Here is a 23003-nt window from a genome sequence, read left to right on the forward strand (position 1 = left end):
TATGCTCATAGGAATTGAAGTTAAAACGATTGTAACTTCATGTGATTGCAAAATACCACGTTTACGTGCACACACAGATATACTCTCATTTTTAATGTTTTTTAGATTATTTGCAACCGTTTATCAATATTTGTTTAATGGCAATGGGGCAATTGTTAATTCATTACATAATTGATATGATAGAACACGAATTTGTGATATTTTTCAAACAAATACTCGTATGTGGAGTGGTTTTATTTATTATTTGATTAATTTTTAATCGCGCAGTTTTTACGTCTGTTGATTTAACGATTGTATTTAACAATTATTTCTATTTCATTCGCTTTGCTACGTTTATTAAATTCCCTTTGCTCGCCGGATATTGTCCAGCTAGGCTACAAAAATGTTTAATCTCACGAATGGATTTCACGCGAAATAAAGTTCATTCAGACTCAAGCTATTCCGAAGGGACCGCTCGAGATATTGTACATTATAAAATAAACAACCACCTAAGAAACTTCCGCTTTAACTTCGAGCCCTACTCCAACTACTACTTTCACCTTGGAAAATTCGAAGTACCTTAGGTCCAGCGTAAAATTAAAGTATCGTAAAACGGCCTGAATGGAGTCATTTTTAAATTTATACTGTAATTTTATTTCACAAGTACAGTAACTTTAAATTAATACATAATATTGAGAAATCATAAAAATACGTAAAAGCATACGTACGAAATTGGCAACATTAATAAACAATATAGGAAAGAATAAAATTTACACTATCAATTCTATTTCTTTAGTTTACATTATGTATATCATTAATATTATGCCGCTAGTCACGATCGCGAGCACAAGAGTATCGCTCGTTTCACTCGAGATGCGCATAATGCGGCCATTTTCCAGATGAGATGGGCAACATGGGCTCTCTTTGAAGAAAAAGTGATGATGTAAACAACGCGATGAATGTCTTGAGTGAAAAAGAGATTATCACGGGCACGTTGTAATATTCTCGTACACGAGACGAAGAGGGACTAACGCGAGAAAGATGGTGCGAGGGGAGAGAAACAAGAAACTACAAAATTGTTTGCCGAGAAACGGGAAGCCAGATAGCGGAAAGCCGAGCGGGAGAGAGAACGAGACACCTAGCAGGCGAGGATCTGATTTACTCGCTGCAGGTGGATGTAGATTTCCGCCGTCGTTCCTGCTTTTAGAAACTCGACGCTTCTGAAACACGGCGCCGCACGAAATTCTCGAAATTCAAGGATATAAACTTCGATAACCGATTTGTCGAACCGATTTTCACAACGCGCGTAAAAAAATGTTTATCTGATTAAAAACGAGACGCACTTATCTATTCAATAAGAAATTGATCAGCAGTTATTATTTATTGATAAATTGCACAACAATCATAAAGCAAAAAGACGAATCAAATCTTTTTTTATAAAATTATCTTGGAATTGCAGTTTAATTTTTTTAATAATAAACACTTAACATATTAAATTGCAATATTAAATATAATATTAATGCAATATTAAATCAATCTAATTATAAAGCAATTAAAATCATTAATTGAAGATGATTGGTTTAAAATTATCAAAATATTTGTATAAGATTTGTTCTCTTTAAAAATTCAAGAAATTACAAATCTTCCTTTTTAGTCTTGTAGAGGGTTCAACCTGAAGCTATACCGATTCCACGCTTTACTGCAAACTCTACTTTGAACAACAGTAACTGAAGAAGGTTATTACGTTCCTATTCTGTCTTTAGGAAAGTGGTAAATGGAGCGAATGAATTTTGACCTTATCTGTGCGCGGTTACTCTCGATAAGAACCGCTGAGCCTTTACCCTAAGTCTAGAAACCGATAATGTCGGAATGCATAAAGCCAGTTGTTTATGAACCGCAAGGCAATCGTAAGGAAGTAATCGGCGCGGAAACTCTGATTTAATAAATACCGGGTGCATTCGAGAAGAACAAATTTACGAAAGTAATTAAAACAATTAATGAGAAATGATATTCCACGCTCTTTCCTTCATTAAACTTATATTACTATCTAAAGAGATAAATTTATATAATAATAATTTTATCTACAAAAGATTATATGTATATACTCTTTTAATAATATATTTCAGATAACATGACAATATTAAATAGATTGAAAATGTTTTCACAGTATTAAAAGTATAATAATTAAATTCTACTCAGATGCACATAAATTATTCTAAACTGACTATACTCAGTATCTCGAGACCGACAAAATACCGTCCATCAGCAGATCTTTTTAAAGTATCGAAACCGAAGTGCAGGATATAAGAGCACTCCAGTCAGAAACTTAGCTTATCACACTTTGAAATCGCACGATAAAGGGAAAACCTCCTGTAAGGCATCGTCTTAAAAATTTGTGAGCAAGCCCCTCATGATGTTAGACACGACGAGAGCTTTCTCCAGTAAAATACAGGACTTAGCTACCGAGATGGTAGTGCAGTCGTATGAGGTTATCAAGTTTTAGCCCGAGGAATGAAAGCACGTTGTATCGACCTCATAAAGGGAAAAAAAGAACGCTTTAAAGTCTTATATTGAGATGCCCTTGTCTGAAAATTGCACAAAATGCAATATCATATAGGTAGCCACCTTGCTCTCCAAGATGCAATATAAATTCGACAAAGAGATGTTATACATGAAATAGTATTCCTCTTCTGCAAGATATTACCCGCTATTACATGAATTAATTTAATTTATATCTTTGCATTTAGCAGTAAAGAAACATCCGTCTGAATCTCATTTCGCGTTTATATTAAGTGGGTTATTCGCATTAAAGAAATAGCAAAAGTTCTAAAATCAGACAATATTATTCAGATATAAACCTTTGTTTTCAAGAGATCATTTGAAGCAAAATATGTACGTAATTATCAAAGTATTTAATCACCGTTTGAAAAGTTTAAAGTAAATTATTATAATATTCCTGTAGATATTTCTGCGACGATCTGTGTAGTAAAAGTAATAGACAATAACTCTAATTTGAGAAAAAAGCACAGCTTTTGTAAGAGAAACACAAAGGCCGGTACTTCTCTACTCGTTAAATCAAAGCGGATCTGCACTTTATTGTAAATTAAGTTGCTTGCAGTTTCGTGCAGGCGAGCGACAACGTTAAATCTCAACGTTAGTAACCGGGCATTGAAAGTTAAAAAAGAAAACGACAAAAAGTTAAAAAGGCGCGTACGAGAATTGCCAGGTATCGCGTTCGTTTTCAAGGATGGAATTTGAACACCCAATTTAGTTGCTCGCCTTCCTGCGTGCTACTCATATATCGTTACTCCGTTCAATCGCGTTAAAATTGGAGAATCGATTGTTCTCGACGAAAACCCGCCTTTTTCTCTTTTTAACTACATCTGAATGCTGCGATTAATTGGAATTGGATTGTATTATGTTGGCTAAAGAACTGTAATAAAAAAATTAATGCTACATTTCCAACTAATTAAAAGGCTTTTACTAATAACACCAGAAATACTAGTATTGCTTTTAATTGCTGATTTTGCAGCTTCAATAATTTATTCCATTATTTTGTACCAAAATATTTAAATTGTAATATAGCGACAACACGATCGAAAATTTTTAATTTAACTATTATGAGGAAACACTTTGAATAAAGATATTCCTACTGAAACAGATTGTACGTCACTTGATTATACTATTACTGTTTTAGTTACTGGAGCGTCCACGGGAGAAGCTGAAGATCCGCGATGGAGCACGTACAGCGCTCGAAAAACTAGTCGATCCTCGTTGCCACGATCCTGGCCGTCCTCGAGTCTAGAGCATGCCGCGAGGGAGACTAGACCCTCGAATGGCAAGCTCCCAGAAACTAGCTCTTGGAGCGTAGACAGATCGAGCCCCGGAACTCGTTCGGATCCGAGTTTCCTAGGAACGGTGGTCGAGAGATCCGAAGAGGACGAGGACGGGAGGAGGATGCAGTCGCCGAGGGGCAATGACATCGAGAACGCAAGGATCACAAGCCATAACCCGTCCATCTCCTCCAGGAGCAACGAAACGAGCCAGACGGATCCGTCCAATCGGATTTCCATCGAGTCATCGTCCTCGCAGTCGTCGACGATTGGCTATCACCTCGTGAGGACCTCGTCGATTTCTAGAAGCTCCTATGACGTAATTCGTACCGAATCTCGTAGCATAGTAACGATTATTTGAAAATTTAGTCACGATTAAGGCTACAGATGTCCCGAATGTTCAGAATAATAGTTCTCAAGATTAGTAATTAGATTTCTTCGTATATATTCTTACTTCTTTTATCTTATAATCTGATTTGTTAAGTTCTTAAACTAGAGTTGTAATTGGAGTCACGATTGGGACAATGGATTATTTAAATTATCTTATTGATAATTAAATAGAATTAAAAGTTTTCAGAAGTATCTGCATCAATTTTTTATAAATCTTTGCAAAATCTCGATAGATTTTCTCTTATGAATAAATTAAACATTAAGCAAGACATCGACATTAAACAATAGCACCTCTACACGATATACCTCTCATCAATATCGATATCTCTCACAATGACATGATAGTCGTAATTATTCAGCGTCGTTTCCAATATCGTAATACGAGCGATAACTATAATTCAGCGCTATTGCAATGCCAGTTGCCAAAGTGGAATTAGGCTTCCATTTAATTAACGGCGTAATATCTCGGATTAAAGGCTTATAATCCATTGATCATATAAATTTTCAATCTTGAGCAGTTCAAATTAACGCGACACGCACGCAACGACAAATGCCGCGAAGAGATTTTCTCACGTTAAAGTTGCTCATGCTCATCTTCACATGTTTCACAATTTTTCAAAACGTCATTGCATAAATTTTAAATACTGTATATTATTTTGTCGTGTAATGATCCCTCGCATATTAATTCAAATGTGACTTTCCAATGTGTGCAGATAGTGCCAACACTCGAGACACGACTATCATTCGAGACGCTCTCGCGCGAGAACTTGAAAAACACGACGTTGATGACGACGTCCACTAAAGACATCGCCATGCTACGACGCCACATGAGACACATCCCGAGCGAATGTGAGAAGTTTGAAGTCGGGGATCCAGCAAAGAGGGAATTTTATAGCCCGAATTATCCCGCTGATTATCCAAATAATGTGAATTGTGTTCGAGTTTTGGAAGGTAATTCACTCTCTTATAGTAAAAACAATAAAATTTAAGCTAAAAAAAGATAACTTAAAAGTATGGGGGTTCTATCTATATATCTGCATATCATTCATGAGTTAAAAGTCTGTGATTGATTGTGAAGCGACTACAAAGTCCAAATTAATCGAAGATACATAATTTATCAGGCAATCATAGCTTGTGTATTAAACCGCGAGTCTCGCATCGCTGACCGGAATATTGAGGGAACAATCATTTTCGCGGCGGTGGTTCAATGACCAATAATCGATTTTCTACACGTACATATCGTATCTCTCTGAGAAATCGATTTTCAAGCGAGCTTCGAGAGAACTTTTACAAGATTGCTCGCGGCAAGAACACGCTAGCCAGATTTCACTTTACTGCTGCGCACCGTTCGCTGATAATGCGGGGAAAAAAGGCGAGCGTGTTGGAATGGCGAACTCTTTCCGGACGAGGAAAACCTTTGATCCACGATTCTCTGGTATCCCGGGGCAAATGTTTTGAACAAACATCGTTTCCTTCCGAGCGAAATTCCGGTTAAGTAAAGAGCGTTAGACCCAACTTATCTCTTGAACATGGATTGTATAATAGCATGCACGATCTGGTTATTATCCATATATGAATATGCTATAATATCACAATCCGCACGCATTCTTTACGGAAATTTATTGTTAATGTTAAAGTTAATTTACAAGTTTTTTATTTCTTAATATAATGACACTGATAAAATCTTAATTTATTCGTTTTCATCGATAATCTATTTATATATATATTATATATATATATATATATATATATATATATATATTTGATAAAACAAAATTTATAGATATATTTGTGCGTTAATTTATAACAAATGACATATCTGAATAAATATATAAGCTTTAAATTCTTAATAAAATGATTTTTGATACAACTGTTATAAACAATTGCTATGTACAATCAAAAATTTGTAAAGACAATATGCAATATATAACTTTATTTTAAAGCACCGCAAAAGAAGACAAAAACCATTTTATTGAAACAACTATATTATTGCGTAATTTTCATAAATTGGATTGAGAAGCGTACAATAAACTTTAATATCGTAAATCCAATTGTATTGAAAATTCTATAAACCAGCTTATCGAGAAATATCGAGATGTTCCGACAAATACGATTCTTTTATTCTCCAAAATTCAACATTTCTGTGAAAAATTACAATAATTTCCTCATGCAAGTCAAATAATAACAAGAACATAAATCTTACAATGTATAAAAAAATATTATTTAGAATAATCTGCTCAATGAATTTCGGCGCACCTTGTAAAAATGCCGGTATTATTGTCGAATAATGGCGAACATGACTGCCGAAACTATCTTCATTCATATTTATTCTATACCGTGAGAAACTTTGCAGAAATACTATATGCTTCTCGTTTCATATGTATAAGTTTAATGCAACTTCGTAGCTTGAACATGACTGAACTTTCTGGAGGAGTAGGAGAGACTTCGAGTGATTGATACATCCCGGTGGTTCGGTTCGTTGGCTAAGGATACCGCGAGAAGATAGTAAATTTTCCTAGACTGGCCTACAAAAGAGTCGAAGCTGTAAAGCGGAAGAAACGCAGAATGGACTACCTTTATTCCAACGATCACGGTTTTCATTTTAATCGGAGTAGTTTTTTTAATGATAGATGTGGTTCAAAGGTACTTAATTGATGGATTATCAAATTGTACTTAAAAAAAATTTTAAACAGATATAATATCAGGTTTATAAATTGTCAGTAACTGATATTATTAATGTGATGACAATGTCAAAAATTAAAAATTGATTTTTGCTCTTTAGAGTCCATGCACAATGAGAGGAATAAGGAATAAGGAATTAAACATAGAGAGAATTCATAATCGCATCTTATTTCAAGACATGATCTTTCTTTTCTCTCTATATTTAATTCCTTGTTCCTTATTCTTCTCATTGTGCATGGGCCCTTATTTTGTATTTATCTGTTACACTTTTAAATTATTATATTTAATCGAACAACCAATAAAACGAAAAAACTTATTGTCAGTTACGACAATATTCGTTAATTATGCATCGTTATATTTCGCGTCAAGGAAAATAATGCACAACAAATGATTTCGCATTTTATGCTTGGCACATTCAAACGAAGCGACGCGAGACGGTCGTAGGTAGAAAGTCGAGAAAGAGAAAAAAATGGCGAACGTTCGGTGAAATCATAAATCTTCGTGAATCCAACCACTCTCCTTGTCGGTGGCTGCACGAAAGCAATATCTCGATAACGAATCGATGTATCTACGAACGACCGTAGAAGCTGCTCCTAGTCGTTCAGACGAAAAATGTCTCTCCGTTTCGAACTACTCACTCGTGCAAGATTCAAAGGATTCAGAGAAGCTTTACTTTTTTTTCCAAATTGTATCAATTAGATTGACTTATCCATATCCAGAAAAAATTATAGAATAAAATATCATTTGTATTATATGATTTAACTACACATTTAATTATTATTGCTAAATTATCTATATTTTTTGTTTTATTAAGTATAAATTTATAGAAGACAATGATTTCTAATATGTGAAAAAAACATTTAATATTTTAATATTAATACATAAAATTATTTGACATACAACTCTCTTACTCAAAATAAATCAAAATAAAATTATATCAAATTAATCAATATGAGTCGTGATTGTATATATAACCTTAGTAATTTAATTCGTAGAGATTTGTCGATCTCTCTTTTAATTTGGAACCTCGAGATGCGTCGGATTAGGCAATGCGCGGCAGCTGGCTCTTGTTTGAATTTAAGTCAGGGTCGACGAGCCTCGCTCGTAAGTTATCGAGTCTTCTTCGTGTGTACTAAAATAGCGACCGTGATGATTACGGTGGTCCTCGACCAAATCTCGCAGACTGTGAAGTACAGACGTGCGCACAGTACAAATGCCGCCATACACAATGTCGTAAAACTAGAGAAAATGACATTTGCACGAGAAGAAATATAATAAAACAATAAATGTGTTAAACTCTAAAGATATCGGTGACATTCGAGGACTGACATATTTATTGTTTAGCATATTTTCTTTCAATATGGCAGATTTATTTTCCTGCAATTTTTTATTTAATTACTTATTTTAAATTTAATTTTCAAAACCGGGAAACGATCATAAATGTTGTTCAAAAATGAAAAATATGTTAAAAGTATTGTAACATCCATGAATTTAATCACCCTTCTCGTCAATATTAAAATAAAATTGGATATTTGCAAAATATAATTTACGTAGTATTTAAATAATATATAATATATAATAATTTCTCAATAAATTTTTTCTATGATCACACATACACACACACATTTAAACACGTACATTGAAACGTTTCTAAACCCGGCTTTTCATCGCTCCGTTCTAAGCTCGATGTAACAAGCAAGAAATTGTAATTGACTTTGGCAAAGGGACTAGTTTGTCATTGCATAATGATGATTGTATAACTGTGATTGCACTCGGAGAAGTGACTATAGCATATTAAGGCTTCCTATGTAAATTACGTCACGTAATTATCTCCAATGTCAATGCGGTTGGAATTAAGGAAGTTTCATCCTAATGAACTGTTCCCACTGTATTATCCGATATTTATTATTAATAATTTTATCGATAAACAATAATTCTAACATTGGACTCAGTCATGGATTGTAAGGAGTTTAGTTTCAAACTCTGACTGATATTTTTTACAATAACGTCTTTACACTACACACAGTGATTTAAAAAGAATGCTTATTAGCATCAAAAGTTAAATCAATTATTGATTTAAATATGTGGATTTACTGTTCCAATAAAAGACTGTGTTTTCAGGATCGATAAATAATCGGCGCGCAGTTTACTACGTTGAAAAAAAGTATACAAAATTCACACAAATATTATTATTAAGCTACCAAGTTTCAGCCCGACCGAAGATGAGATCTTTTTTATTTAATTGTAACATATTGACTGCAATAAGAAATATTTTATTAATTACGTGTCTAGAGTTACTCAACTTAATCTATATAAAATACTCTTTTTAGTAATATAAATATATATGTGTAGAAGTTAATTTAATTTGCAAAATTCTTTTTTCAATATAGATATAATAGAGCTAGTAAATTTACTTTGTAAAATTCTTTTCACACCTGCAAACTGTTTACAATGTTGCATATTATTTCCGATAATTTAAATAAATATTTACGTTTTTTTTAATATTACGTTTTGTAAGATAAAACTGGACATGAACATTTTAAATAAATTATTTATTAATACAATAATGTATATAAATTGAAGATCATGAATGATGATTTAGCTCACAAATGAATGCATCTGCATAAATAAAACATAATTTTATTTATAAATCAACAATGTTTCGGTAATTATCCCGTAATAATTATTATATATAAAATTACGCGACGCGTAACACAAATTCGTTAGACTGCGAGAGAATTTATCCAGGTTAACTTTTAAAAAATAATATGTATTATCTGTTTAATGCAAAATATCTTCTCAGTTTATAATTATGTAATTTTGTCATGTTTTTATTTACGTTACGTATTTTTAGTTACGTTTAGTTTCCTATATACTTTATTTCGAACCACATGTTAAGATATTTTTATGTTCACATTTTACAACAAAACGTTACATGTTGCCATTGTGTCAATTGTTAACAGTCGCATAATTGTTAAATCTTTTAGTTAATTAAACAACTTGACAAACTTTAATCTAGACACCAAAATATCTTCACGGTGTCTCAAGTCACGTTCCTGGAATTTCCAAAATATATGGAGACCCGCGCATCGTCTGGCAATTCGCGGTCGTCACTTGGCAGGCTATCAGCAAGAAACTTCTACGGAATCTTGAGAAGGATCTTTGCCACTGCTATAAGCCACGTGTCCTACTCAAACATTTCCCCGTCTTATAATATGCTTGAATAGTACAATGTAATTTACATAACCTTCTAACAGTAATGAAATGCGTGTATATTAAATTTTTTAAATTTTAATTAATTTTATCTTAAATAAACTTATACGTTACCTCATTTGATATAATATTCAGATTCGCATAATCGAGTGTTTAAAAGAGAATATATATGGCATGTACTTGTATGCAAGTAGTGATTCTTTGTCAAAAATTTTCTTAGTAGACGAAGATATTTTGTAGCGCTAATAACTATTTTAGATAGAGTATTCTAATTTTTTAGTCAAACATGTTAATAAATAAAAAATTCGTATTATGTATAATAGCCCTATTGTAATTCTTTTTTTGTTCCATATTTTTATCATTTACATTGTGAATGTAAATCTGATATTGACGAATAAGATCGCCTAATTACTATTATTTGTCGTTTGTTAATATATATTAATTTCCGCATTGTCCCGACTTTTAACCTCTGTTTTTTTTTTTAATCGTGGTTTCTTGTAAGATCCTTTATTACGTGTGAGAGCAGTGCAACAGTTGCGCGAATATGGCAGTCGTGGCTCTCTCCTACGATGTTGTAAAATGACTCCAACCACAAAGGGTTCGTTATCTCAATGACTGTCGCAAACGATGCCCACTCACGACGTTCGCTCACTCATGTAATAGGCGTCATACGATCCTCTTATCATAGCGCAAACCCTTAAGCGCCATTTCGAATTCCAGTCCGACTGAATCTAGCGAGCGAACGACCGAACATCGATATTTTCGCGGTTTAGAAGCGGAATGTATAATTCGCCGTGAATATTTCTCGTCGCGTTCCCGCGGTACAAACGAGACAGTTTGATGTGGAAATCCATCCGGGAGGTCCACGAATCGCGAGGATGTGGCGGACTGTAACTCCGATTACGCAAACTTACCATCGTTCCGGAATCCAGGGTGATCGATCGGAGCGACGACGGTCCGATGTCCGTGTTTGACGTATCGTAGATACTATCGAGCGTCGCAATTGCTCCGGTTGCCGCTGTGTTGACTACGTCTGACGATATTGAACAGATATGTAAATCGGCGTCCGCCACAGTAAACGAAAGCAACAGCAAGATTGAAAGACACATCGCTGCAATATTTCCACGTTAGGCGAAAAATCGAGGGTGGGAGACAAATCAATTTACACGTACATCATTCTCGTACGTCACTTTGTTTCTTTTTTTTTTTTAGAAAAACATTCTCTTCTATCGGTTTTATTAATTGGTATCTTACTTGCAAATAATTGAATAAGTGTCTGATATTTTCGATACGCGGCTATTTATGTCAAAATTCTAAAGTCGCGGTGTGGTCACAATTTTACGTTCAAATTTCAATGCAATATCCGGATTGCTCGGGTTTTATGCGAATTTATTTCTTAAACTGACGACATCGTTGTCACTGTATGTAAACATCGATGCCGATCATATTCCAGTTGAAATGCCGGATTAAAGTCAACAAAAAAAATAAAATAAAAAATAAAATAAAATAAAACATTGATCCTGATGCTTACTTATATTTATACGCTAGATTTCGGAGAGAAAAGATGAATCTAAAAAAAAAAAACATTTACTGTTACGTATGTATATTGCCGTTCTGTATATTCTGTATTTTTACCTCCAGATATTTATTCCGCAAACAACTCTAAAACGATGTACGTTCGAAAACATGAAGTCATTGCGGGAAATGAAACCGTGGATGGAGAGAGGAGTTCTGGTATTCGATAACCATTTTATAATAATATTAGAAATGTTACATGTACCAGCACTCTTCAAACATACGCCGATAAAATAATATATAGTAGGTAGATCTATCTGGCTAGTCGATTAAACGTATTCATATAAACGTCTACCATCACCACACGCATGTACGCGTGCTCTTTTTACCTTTTAAATATTTTATCTGACGAAACAATATTTTTTACATTAATACCACAGAACATGGTGCACACCATGTACAGGAATAGTGTTCGTAAATATCGTAAAACATTCCACGCTATACACGCGGCTGACTGGCTTTTCAATCAATGGTTGTTTGAGTAGCCATTTCCCAGAAAGAAAATATCCAGTTTTCACTAAAAAAACATAAAATACTTAGTTATAGTAAATCAAAAAGAAACAAACATAAATCAACCAACATTTACACACGAAAAGGTATATCTAGTAATTTCAAATACTTTTCCAATTATAATTTATTAAGTTATGGTTAATAAACTAACTATAATTATAAATTAATTATATAAATTAATAAATTATAATTTATTATTTATTTAATCCAATACAAAGATTAAGCAAACACACACACAATTAATAGTGCTCTATAATCACCGGTTTGAATTAATAATATATTAAATTAAAATGTATAGGAAAAAGAAGCTGTAAATTATAAATATAAACAATATTATTATATCTTCTATTTTTAGAATGAAAATTTAAAGTTACAGAAAGCCGGACTTTAATAAAATCTCTCCTCTTGTGATCTTTATATTATAGAAGCTTAATTTAGGAATATCATATTCACGGGATTTTTATTCGTGACACTTTCTGTGCTTGGCTTCTTATACGCACATTTTTCTACTGGTTACTTCCTTTGGGAAGACATGCCGTACTGACAATGAGAAGCCAGCTGGATTAGTATTAACCTCGTTGTCGTCGTCGTCAGCGGTGCTGATCGCCGCCGACGAGAACGGCAACGACACAGCTAAAATGACCACAGCAACGCTTTATATATACCTTTCGCTGTCCCACCCTCCCTCCCTACCCAAGACATCTATGATCTTGTTCATATGCAGTCTTTTTTGGAACAGAACTGCATCCCAGGGTTGCCACCTTTTCTTTGATAGAAATAGGTCTTTTATGCTAACATTTGTTCACTTTAGTGACATGTAAGAAAATACTCGCTCCACAAACGCGTTGGATGCACATGGTGCATGTTTGATTTTAAACATCAAGTTCACAAATATAAAAAAGTGATAGTGTATTTTGGAAAATATTAGATTTTTAAAAAGCCTAAATAAACAGTTATAAAGAGCTATAAAAGTTTTGTCTGAAAATTTTTTCATATATATTTCGCCGTTTTGACAATAATTTCTTAAAATCAAATTTAAGCGTTAGCTGTGCGGAATTCGAAATGAGCGCGTATAAAACAATACATGGCTTTTAGATTTATATGTATAACAACGTATTTCAGTGAAAATCAAATTGTTTCCGAACAGTTTTGGTACGTCCATTATAAATTGGAAATAATTATAAATAACAGTTTTCGAATGTAACGTATTTCAAATTGGTATTTAACGAATCAGAAATAATACTGAAATCCCGTTAGGTCGTGGCCGAATGATGACAAATATCGCGGAAACTATCAAACTTGCAAACTGTCCAGTAACGTCTTAACAGAATTCCTAGCTCCTCCGATTATCTTCTTGAGGTTGGAGTACGTCATAGTACTCTCCCAACCCTCGGTAAACCTATCATTTAACTAGCTGAAGTGGTAGACAGCCTCTAGGCATTCCCAGTTAAATCGTTTGCCATTGAATCTCGCACTGCTGACTCTCTGACGGTTAATGTCGGTTGCATCAGCCACGAGACTTTGCGAGATGAAAGATTGCTCGTTAGAATATCTATAGAGTTGCAATCTGAACTCACTTAAAGGGTTACCTATTTACTTCAAGAATTCTGTACTAGAGCAATTAATGGTATAAAGGTGAGTCTACAAATTGAGTGCATATTAAGTGTAAACAATCCCAGCGACTAATAAAATTTGGATATAGTTAATCAGAATTATCGATAAAATCAGAAAGTTATCAGAAAGATCGATAAAATTTGCTACGTCTTGATGTACGTATTACATCATATAAGAAACGAAATTAGTTTACATTAAACCAATGCACTGAAGAACGATATCTCTTTTTACTGTAAAAGATTCAATATTTACTATTACATCTTTAAATTTATTTTACATTGTACATTTTTGTTATAGAATCTATTTTTAATACCTTGTTATATATTCAACAACTGCCATTTTCTTTTGATTTTTAGTTAGATTTATCTTCTAACGAAGGTTGCTTTACTTCAGTCGATTCAGATTAGGTAGTAACGATTATGAAGAAGAAATGAATGGATCATTATCAAGAACTTGATAATTGCTTATTCTCCTAATTTGATTGTCTGTTATTACTTACGGATTAAGCATGACTGGAATCTGTAGACAACATTGTTTCGAGTTTGCAGAGAGTGGAGATGGGATTACCGTAACTGTCCGAAAGTTTTCACTGGAACCGCAACTTTAGACACAGCAAGGGAGAATCTTCTGTAGCGCGATATATAGAAAATACTCTGGGGAATAAGCACTTTCCCCTACCTCACAAATTTATTGATTTATTTGGTCATACAAATTTGTTGTTTATGATAATTTTGTAAGTAATATGTAAGTTTTATTTTTTGTTCATATGTTCAATGCGATATAAAGCTGTGCACTTCTTTTACGATGTATATCTTTTCTAATACATGAAATAATATTATTTAAAAAATTGTATTTCTTATGTCAATTTTAAATCTGTTTATTGCCATAAATTCTAAAACCCACATATTAATTTTGTTACACATTTTAACAAAAACTGTAATATTTAATGTTTCTTAAAACGTTCTTATATATTTAATATGTCGGTTTCATATATGTATATTCGAAAGTCCAGAAGACGGGTGTCGATTCTGTATAAACATGTCCAAATTCGTATCTTGATATCGAGCTCGGCGCCCGCTTCCTACGGAATATCGCGACATATTTTGACGTTCTTACGTTTCCCTATATGGCGCTTTTGAAGATGTCCTTTTCATGTAATATCTTATGACACGGCATGAGTAAATATTGGTCTTCCATTAGTTCTACCCCAACAGCAGAAGTGTCTACTCGCTAGAGCAAGCCCATTTCCTAATTACGCGAACTTGTATATACGGGATTCTATTATGTAATTTACGACGACCGTGTGCCAGTATTCCATTGTTCAATATTCAAAAGTGCCTGTCATTCTATATGAGATGAATCATTAATTATCTTTCTCGTTGTAGCAAGTAGAACTCGTAAAACTGTTAATAATAAACCTCGTAAACATGCACAAGATCTCAATACAATCTTTTTTAATTAAATATTCTTAGATATCTTTATATACAAAAATATGGCTGATAATTACATTTATATATTATTAAGTATTTTTGCGTAAATAAAATTCTAATTGTTATTGCGATTTTAAAAAAACAGAAATTTTTATAACTTTTCGCGTAAGACTAGATAATAATACGTGGAATTAAAAATGAGTGCCCGCGCATACTGATATCATTGTAGAGCGAATGATCCATTCTCCCGGATTTAACTCTCTATATTGAGATATTGCATCTCTACCAGCGCGCAAACGAGCCAAAGCCAAAGCTGTCCCTGAAATTCTAGCGGAAGGAACGGATGAGTACATTTTTGATCGCTCTTCCGTCTAGTATGATAATGTGGGAGCGTATCATTATAGAGTACGCGAGGAGGAACTCTTTTAAGCGTGCTCGAGATAACCGGGCACGTTAATGAGATCACGGTCGGTTGAAGACTGAACGAGGATATAGTTTCCCAGGTAGAAGCGATCTCCCACGGTTATATGATTCCCGCAATCGTACACCAGCGAAGAATCCGGTGCTGTTCTTCCGAGAAGAGATCGGAGTTCGTTAAACAAGTGCGCCCAGTCGCCCTCGTTATCACGTCGTAACGAGATGGAGAACCAGCAATCACGCGCGCGCGCGCGCGCGGTTCCCTCTTTCAATTAATTCCTCGACATCTTATTCCCCTCTCGATACCCATCCCGAGTGCACACTGGCCGCGAATTTCAATCGGCAATAATGGAGCCTGGATCTCATCGAGAGAGAATGCTAAAGCCGTTCTATTGTTTTAAACGGATTCACTGCGATGCCAATCTGCGAGGCTCGATTCCCCACTTGAGAGGAATTTAGAGACGAAATAAATGTAAATTTCGTTTGGGATATTTTTCCATAAGTGGCTGTTAGTTCGATTTTCGAAAATCGACGCTCCGATTTCTATCACGCGTATATACGTCGAAAGCCATTCGCAGACATCAACAATAGAGTATGTATTTTTAGCATTGTTGGAAGTCTTGCGCGAAAAAGAATAAATAAAATTCTTATTTTTATTAGAGTCTTGTTTTCATTTCAATTTGGGGCACACAAAATAAAAGAATTATAAAAAAAATAAAAAGAAAAAATTTTAATTACCTTCAGATTTATTTTATAATTATAATAGTTAATTTTCAAGAGCATTGTTGTTCCCTAGAAACTGCAAACTAGCATACGCTCGCCTTTAGTTAATGATTTCCGCTTATCTTTACGGATCGAAAGACAATTTCTGACCTAGCAAATACGATCGTGAGATTGACATAAATAAACTTTGCCTCAATCGAGACAATTCTTCACCGTTTCTTGGCTTTCTGAGATTCACCAAGACCGCCGTCGCAGCCCCAGCTCGTACATTCTGCGGATTGCAGTCGAAGTTCATAGAAGTTAGCGGTAAACGACTGAAGTTACAAGCGACACTTCGTTAAGATCGATCGGAAAGTTCGGTCGTGACGCCAAGTTAACCTGTTGGTTCGCAGTTATACATCCGGGAGTCTTTCTTCACGATCGCTGGTCCTTCTCGTATTCTTATTCTCCTTTTCCACCAGTCTTGTTACCTGTAACCTCCAATTCGTCGTCGCTGTTCGCAAGTCCAATTTAAACCGTGTCGACGACAGCACGGTTTTTCCATCCGGCTGTCACTTTTTCTACTTCCCCGGCAAAGAAACATAGCAAAAAGTTTCCCTACGTTTCGTGGAAGAAACTTACATCGTTTCTCATTAACTGCCTAGCAAAAAGCACACAGTCGTTATAGATGTTATTTGCTTATAAACTTTGGTTTATAATATTTTCGCTATATCGAAAAGTTGTAATAAGAGTATAATTTAAAGTTAAAACAATTTTGAGTTGATAGAATTTTAGATTTGAATAAGAGCATCAAAAACATGTGCAGAATAATTTACATTTTTATGATATAATTTACAGTTTTAACATTTTATGTAAAAATGTTACAAGTGTATCACTTTTTCATGAACTAAATGCCATGCCATTTATATTTACAAAAATAATTTATTAGTCGCTGATGTCATTTAATGTAAAAAATTGCAACTAAAAGCCGTTAAATTCGTACTCATTTTAGTACATATATAGCATTTAATAGTTTAGAAATAAACAAGTAACTTAACAGTTTTTATCTATTATACAGTATTTCACATAGAAAGTTCTGGCTTTAATAGAATGTATCGTTTCGAACGCGGAGCGGTAGCAAATCCTTTATACATAATGCATTTTTTCATACTCCACTGTTACTAATATGATTATTCCGGTACTCGTGAGACGTCCAGGAGACGGACGGGACAATAAGGGATAGGGAGAACGGTAGCTAAGAGGAGAAAAAAATTGTCGCTCCGAGCTCGAAGTAGAGGAAGCATTTCCATGATGTCGGAGGGAGGGGAGGGGAGGGAGGGAGGATAGGCCATGTAGTAAGAGTCGTGGCTGAGTTCCAAAGTGGGGCAGCAAATCAAGTTATCAACCACTCAGGAGGTAAGGGGCCATCAAAGAACCATTTAATGCGATCGCGCGTAAATCAGGTCCAGGCGAGGCTGCCTGCCGTCTCCGTGTTTCGTTGAACAGCGAAATACTCTAAGACCGGGAGTGCCATCGTGCCGCTGCATCAGAGGCCATTAATTGCGGTCACGCGGTGCGCGCTTGTCCTTGAACACGGGGCGACATTAACGACCGTCCCCAGGAACGTTCTACCTATTCCTGGCCGTCGCCAATTAACGTCGCCAAAATCATCGTCGAATAAAACCGCCGCGTGATTAATGATTGATTCGACTTTTCAGAAACATGCGTTTTACGAAATAATGTTTTGCAAAATGCATGACAAATGCAGGTTTTTGAGTGAAGGCTTTAAAGTTATAAAAATCAAAGTAATTAAATTTATTATTGAGGGTAATTAGCCACAATTATGGAAGAAACTGTATCGTTTATTTTATATCGTCATATTTTATTACCATAATGAGAAAGAACGCTAGATATAACAAATGAACAACTTTAAATGAAGTCGACATGCAATAATTGCTTAAGTTGTTAATATTGTAAACCTATTTAAATGATTACACAGCTCTTGGCTCAATTTTTTTGCTATTAACATCTATTGTCAGTATTTAATCTGTCTTTCAAGACACATTTCTCAGTAAAACTCCGCAAAGCGGGGTTTAAAATCGAGAATTTAAATGTAGATAGCGAATAGCGATTAAGATAGGTAAAGCCCGGTGTTAAGCGGAGTTAAACTTTAAACGAAGTTCCTAGAATTCACGGTAGCTAAATTTAATCCGCGGTTAAGTCAAAAGTCTTCGAGCATAAGAAATCCTACGTACAAATAATGGTTTTACGGATAAACTACTCGGATCTTTCTGATAAATTGTAACAAATCTGATAAATTTTATAAGAGGTGTGCACATACATATATACAATTTTTTAAGCTAAAAATATACACTTGATATTTCCCGCCAAGGTTCTCGCGGATAAAACAAGCCTTCGATACACTCAAGCAATGAAATTGTTAAAGGAGTACACATCACAGCTTATGTAAACTTTCGATCTTTTGATAGCGGCCAGAAGCACAAGAGAAACCATCTAGAATAATCTTGGTGGAAAAAGCAATTAAACTAAAGTTTGTCCCAACTACGAATCCATCGTGCCGATAGACGCGTTTCACCTTGGTTCGTATCTATCGGAGATCGTTGGCAAACAGAGAGAACGGGATTTGCTCTAGCTGCGGGCTAGTTAGTTTCTTCTCGAAAACCGATCATTCCCTCGTTCCTCATCCAACCCTCTGGACACCACCGTACCGTTTGGCCATTGTACTTGCTGACCGATCAACGTGACGCGTCGCCTCGCGCTTCGACCTCTATGAATCACTGCGAGAACGGATATCACGCAGGAACGCGAACGTACGTTAGCGCACAGTCGTGTGTGTGTGTGTGTGTGTGTGTGTGTGTGTGTGTGTGTGTGTGTGTGTGTGTGTGTGTGATCGCGGTGGATGAACGGTGTTCAACCGCGCGTTGGTCCGTGTTCAACCACGATCTGGTTCGAAATCATCGATAGTTGTGATATAGTAAACCGCATCATCGAGATAAGGTGTATCTCCCGTGAAATACCGGGAATAACGTGATTGTGGAAATAAATAACCGCAATTTTATAAATACGACTTGAGAATTGTCGTGTCTAACGACTGTCTTGTCAGTATTGTCTCGACGTGAATGTAGGTAATTGTTGCATTTCACAATTATTACATGAACTACATTTCTAAAATGATATCGAAGAATTTTGCAACAATCCATTGCTTATCAAGAGCTCAGCTATTTCTTGGATATTAATTGATTAAGATCTGGTACTTTTTACATGCATGTAAAATATTTCCAAATTAGTACAATGGAAAATTATGTATAAAACTCGCGACATTATTTATTTTGTTAAAAAATTATAAAAAGAAATGGCCTATAACATAAAATAACACATAAAAAGTCATTTTAAAAGAAAAGAATAGAAAGAAATTGCTACTACTTCGCAAAGATATTGTAAATTATTTCTTTTGTCAGACTCAATTAATTGAAATCCACTCTTAAGAGAACCTTCTTAAAGAAAGAGGCACAGACACTCCATTTTTTGAGATTTGTATATTTAACTTTAATATTCGTTCTATCTTCTTGTTTTTCTTTCCTATTAATTTTATTTAGCATTTAATATACATAGATAGAAACTTTTTAAATGTCTAATATGCAAAACTTAGAAAAACGGGCAAAAAATGTGAATTATTAATTAAATTCTTTTTTGTAACTTTATTTTAGTACTGTACAAAATGTAATATATGTATATATTTGTATAAAGCTTCCGAGCGCAGTAACAATGCTCGTGTGAGTTATTGATTGACTGAGAATACTAAACTAAGTCGTGTGTATGAGTTGTGTGAATATTTCATACCTTGTAAATTATGAAATAACAGAGAATGCAATATTTCTCATAAATCTTGAGGAGCTTCATCATTTTGTGAAAGCTTACAAAGCTTTGGTATTAGTTTTATCTCGTAAACCATAAAAGCAATCTATATTTTTTTTCACAATTTGATTTTTCATGGTGAAAAAAATTTTCGTATTAACGATTTATAACCCCAAGTGAATAGATCGAGTACCCTCTACATTGCACTTTTCAACAAAGAAAAATCGATATGCGTGACAATATCATATGTAAAAAACATTTATATTTAAATTTCAATTTCTCATATAATTCATCAAAGGTTATAAAAAAATTAACGTGAAAAATCTGCTCTTTCTAATCTTTTTAGATATATAACGACGGCATTTTTTTTATTTCACTTTCATATAATTAAAAAAGTTTTCAATTTAATTTAAGACTTAATTTGATATAAAACTTCAGAGATATCAAGAAACAATTTCTTATCTAACCAAATTGTTATTATAAAAAAAACTAGTTCTAAATTAAAAATTGATTCTAAAAATAAAATTATATAAAGCACGTATATTAAATTTGAGATATTTCGTTCCTAGACGTTATTTGGTTGAAACAGTTGTTTTATTCCCATTTAATACAGCATCGATGAGGATTGCGTCAGATTAGTCATCTACGACATTAGTTCTGTCTCATAAAATCCGAATATATGATGCATCCAACATTCCTTTTTTCTCTCGCCTTTCGCTGCTCACCCCTAAACCTTCCATTGGCGAAAAATCCGCGTGCATTATCTCACACAGCAGCATACTGGCAATAAACATCCAGTCCAGACGAGGAAACGTGGTATGGGGATGCACCATTTTCCAGGAGTTTCTGGAACAGAGCGGTTAAGCTCGTGCAACTTCCGGCAACCATGCCGAGACTCACCCTTATTCGACGAAGCTCTATGGAAAATTCGATAGCCTCCCGAAGGGAGACTACCACTAGGCGTCGATCGTTACTACGAGGACCACGTACCCTAGCTACCGCTAGGAAAAAAAGGAACGTTCGAAGAGAGCCACTCTCTATTTTTTTTTACGATGCTGTATTTTATTTTAAATCTAAAACTATTTATTTGCTTTATTGCGTGCCTCACAGAGAGAGAATCGCCACGGCGCGGGCGCAGCAGCGATATTCGCCTCTGCGATGCTTCGGTTGTATTTTTTTAATAAACAAATAGCTATTAAATTCTATTGAAATATTTTAATTTGTTTATTTAACTGAATTTAAAAAAGAGGAATGTTCGTAATATCGGAACTATTAGATTCGCATTGGTAGGTTTGAAATAGTTCTCTTTAATTATTTTCAGTTGTGATCTGTATATTTTTCCTCAATTTATATTAGCTACTTTTATCATGCATTTCTATATCGTTCACGTAAAATCATACCACCAAATCATCCAATTACACAAATTGCAGGAAAAATTATGCTCGCCGCAATTACATGCTTTTTTTTTAACGACGCACGTGAAACCAATGCAATCGCCTTGCGATATTTCCCCGGGTCAATGCTATCCAATTTTCTTGGCATTAATTGCGGTGCGCGCATTGCGAGGTCGTCCTTTGGCATTCCGAGGGTTACCCATTAAGACGCCACGGAAAATTCGATGGCTTTACCAAAGAGAGAAAGAGAAGAAGGAAAGTGCCGCTCATTATCAAGAGAAACCCACAGTCACGACAGTCACGGTAAAATGGTAATTCGGTGGTGGAGATAAACTGCGGCTCTCGAGATCTTATATGAGCACAAAGATACGCACCCACACACAAATTGAAACACTCGGCGCAGATACGCTATAGCACCTAACTGCGGCAGCGTGAAGTGGATATGTGTGTTGCGGCTGTGGCGTCAGGCTTTCACCGGCGGGACTGAGGGGCTTCTTCCGTGACAGAAATTGTTCCGTCTTCGCGGAAACGCTCGAGTCACTGGAGTGACTTCACGATATGAGACTTCGCGCTGTGCCGCGCCGACGGGTGAGCTCGGACCAGATATTATCAAGCAAAATGAAATTCAGCGGGTTACGGCTTATGTCGACGTAACGATGTCCCAGCCCGACGACGTAATGGCGGAAACAGGAGGGATGAACTATCGAACGTTGTGTTGTAAAAAAGATTTCTTGCTGCGTATCGTCGAATGGTCGTTTAATCTTGTTATCATCGATGTTCTGATTGCTTGGCGTTTTCATTGTTAAAAAAAAAAAAAAAAAAACAATGAAAATAATCTAAGAGAGTGAATTTAAGATAATAAGAAAACCTCAGAGCAATACTGCTTGTTTCTCGAGAAAATAGCGTCCAATCAAATGCACACTAGAAAAAAAATGTGAAAGATTTAAAGTGCTTTGTGATACTCTGGAACACTCTATGTTACTAAAACGGGCAGGAAAAATTTATTTTATATCTATATATAGGCTGGATAAATAAAATTTAATATATGTATAGAGACACACCGCATTATTAAGACTTTTTAAATTAATATTGAAAGGCGAATACATACCGCTATACATTATTCAGTCTTCGCAACACACCAAAACCATAATTCCATCACATTTTCTTCATGATAAATAAACATTACAGTCAAAGCACATTTTCTTGCAATAGTGAACAAGATCTCGGGGTAAGTTTATCGAATTTTTTGGTCCGAGAGTTCTGCTCACGGTCTATACATCTCCGTTTTTCTCTTCGTTCTCGCTGGTTTCGAGTGCACGTCCTTGCCAAAGGAAGTCCAGGAGAAGGACCTATCGAGTCGTCATTCGAATGCAGCGCGCGTAAGCGAG

At 34.9% G+C, this 23003-nt stretch overlaps 1 protein-coding gene across 4 annotated transcripts in view; it reads left to right on the plus strand.

The window, feature by feature from the left end:
- The window catches only part of Neto (Neuropilin and tolloid-like), a 109145-nt gene that overhangs the window by 58841 nt on the left and 27301 nt on the right, over positions 1-23003 (plus strand). For 3 of the 4 annotated variants that reach the window (XM_071785840.1, XM_071785845.1, XM_071785853.1), the window contains exons 3-4: positions 3677-4131; positions 4916-5153. In XM_071785840.1, coding sequence (XP_071641941.1) covers positions 3677-4131; positions 4916-5153 — 693 coding nt within the window. The remainder of the gene's footprint in view (positions 1-3676; positions 4132-4915; positions 5154-23003) is intronic. The other variant, XM_071785861.1, reaches the window with a different exon arrangement.

The sequence above is a fragment of the Temnothorax longispinosus genome, chromosome 1 (genome assembly GCF_030848805.1).
Source record: "Temnothorax longispinosus isolate EJ_2023e chromosome 1, Tlon_JGU_v1, whole genome shotgun sequence".
Classification (NCBI taxonomy): Eukaryota; Metazoa; Arthropoda; class Insecta; order Hymenoptera; family Formicidae; genus Temnothorax; species Temnothorax longispinosus.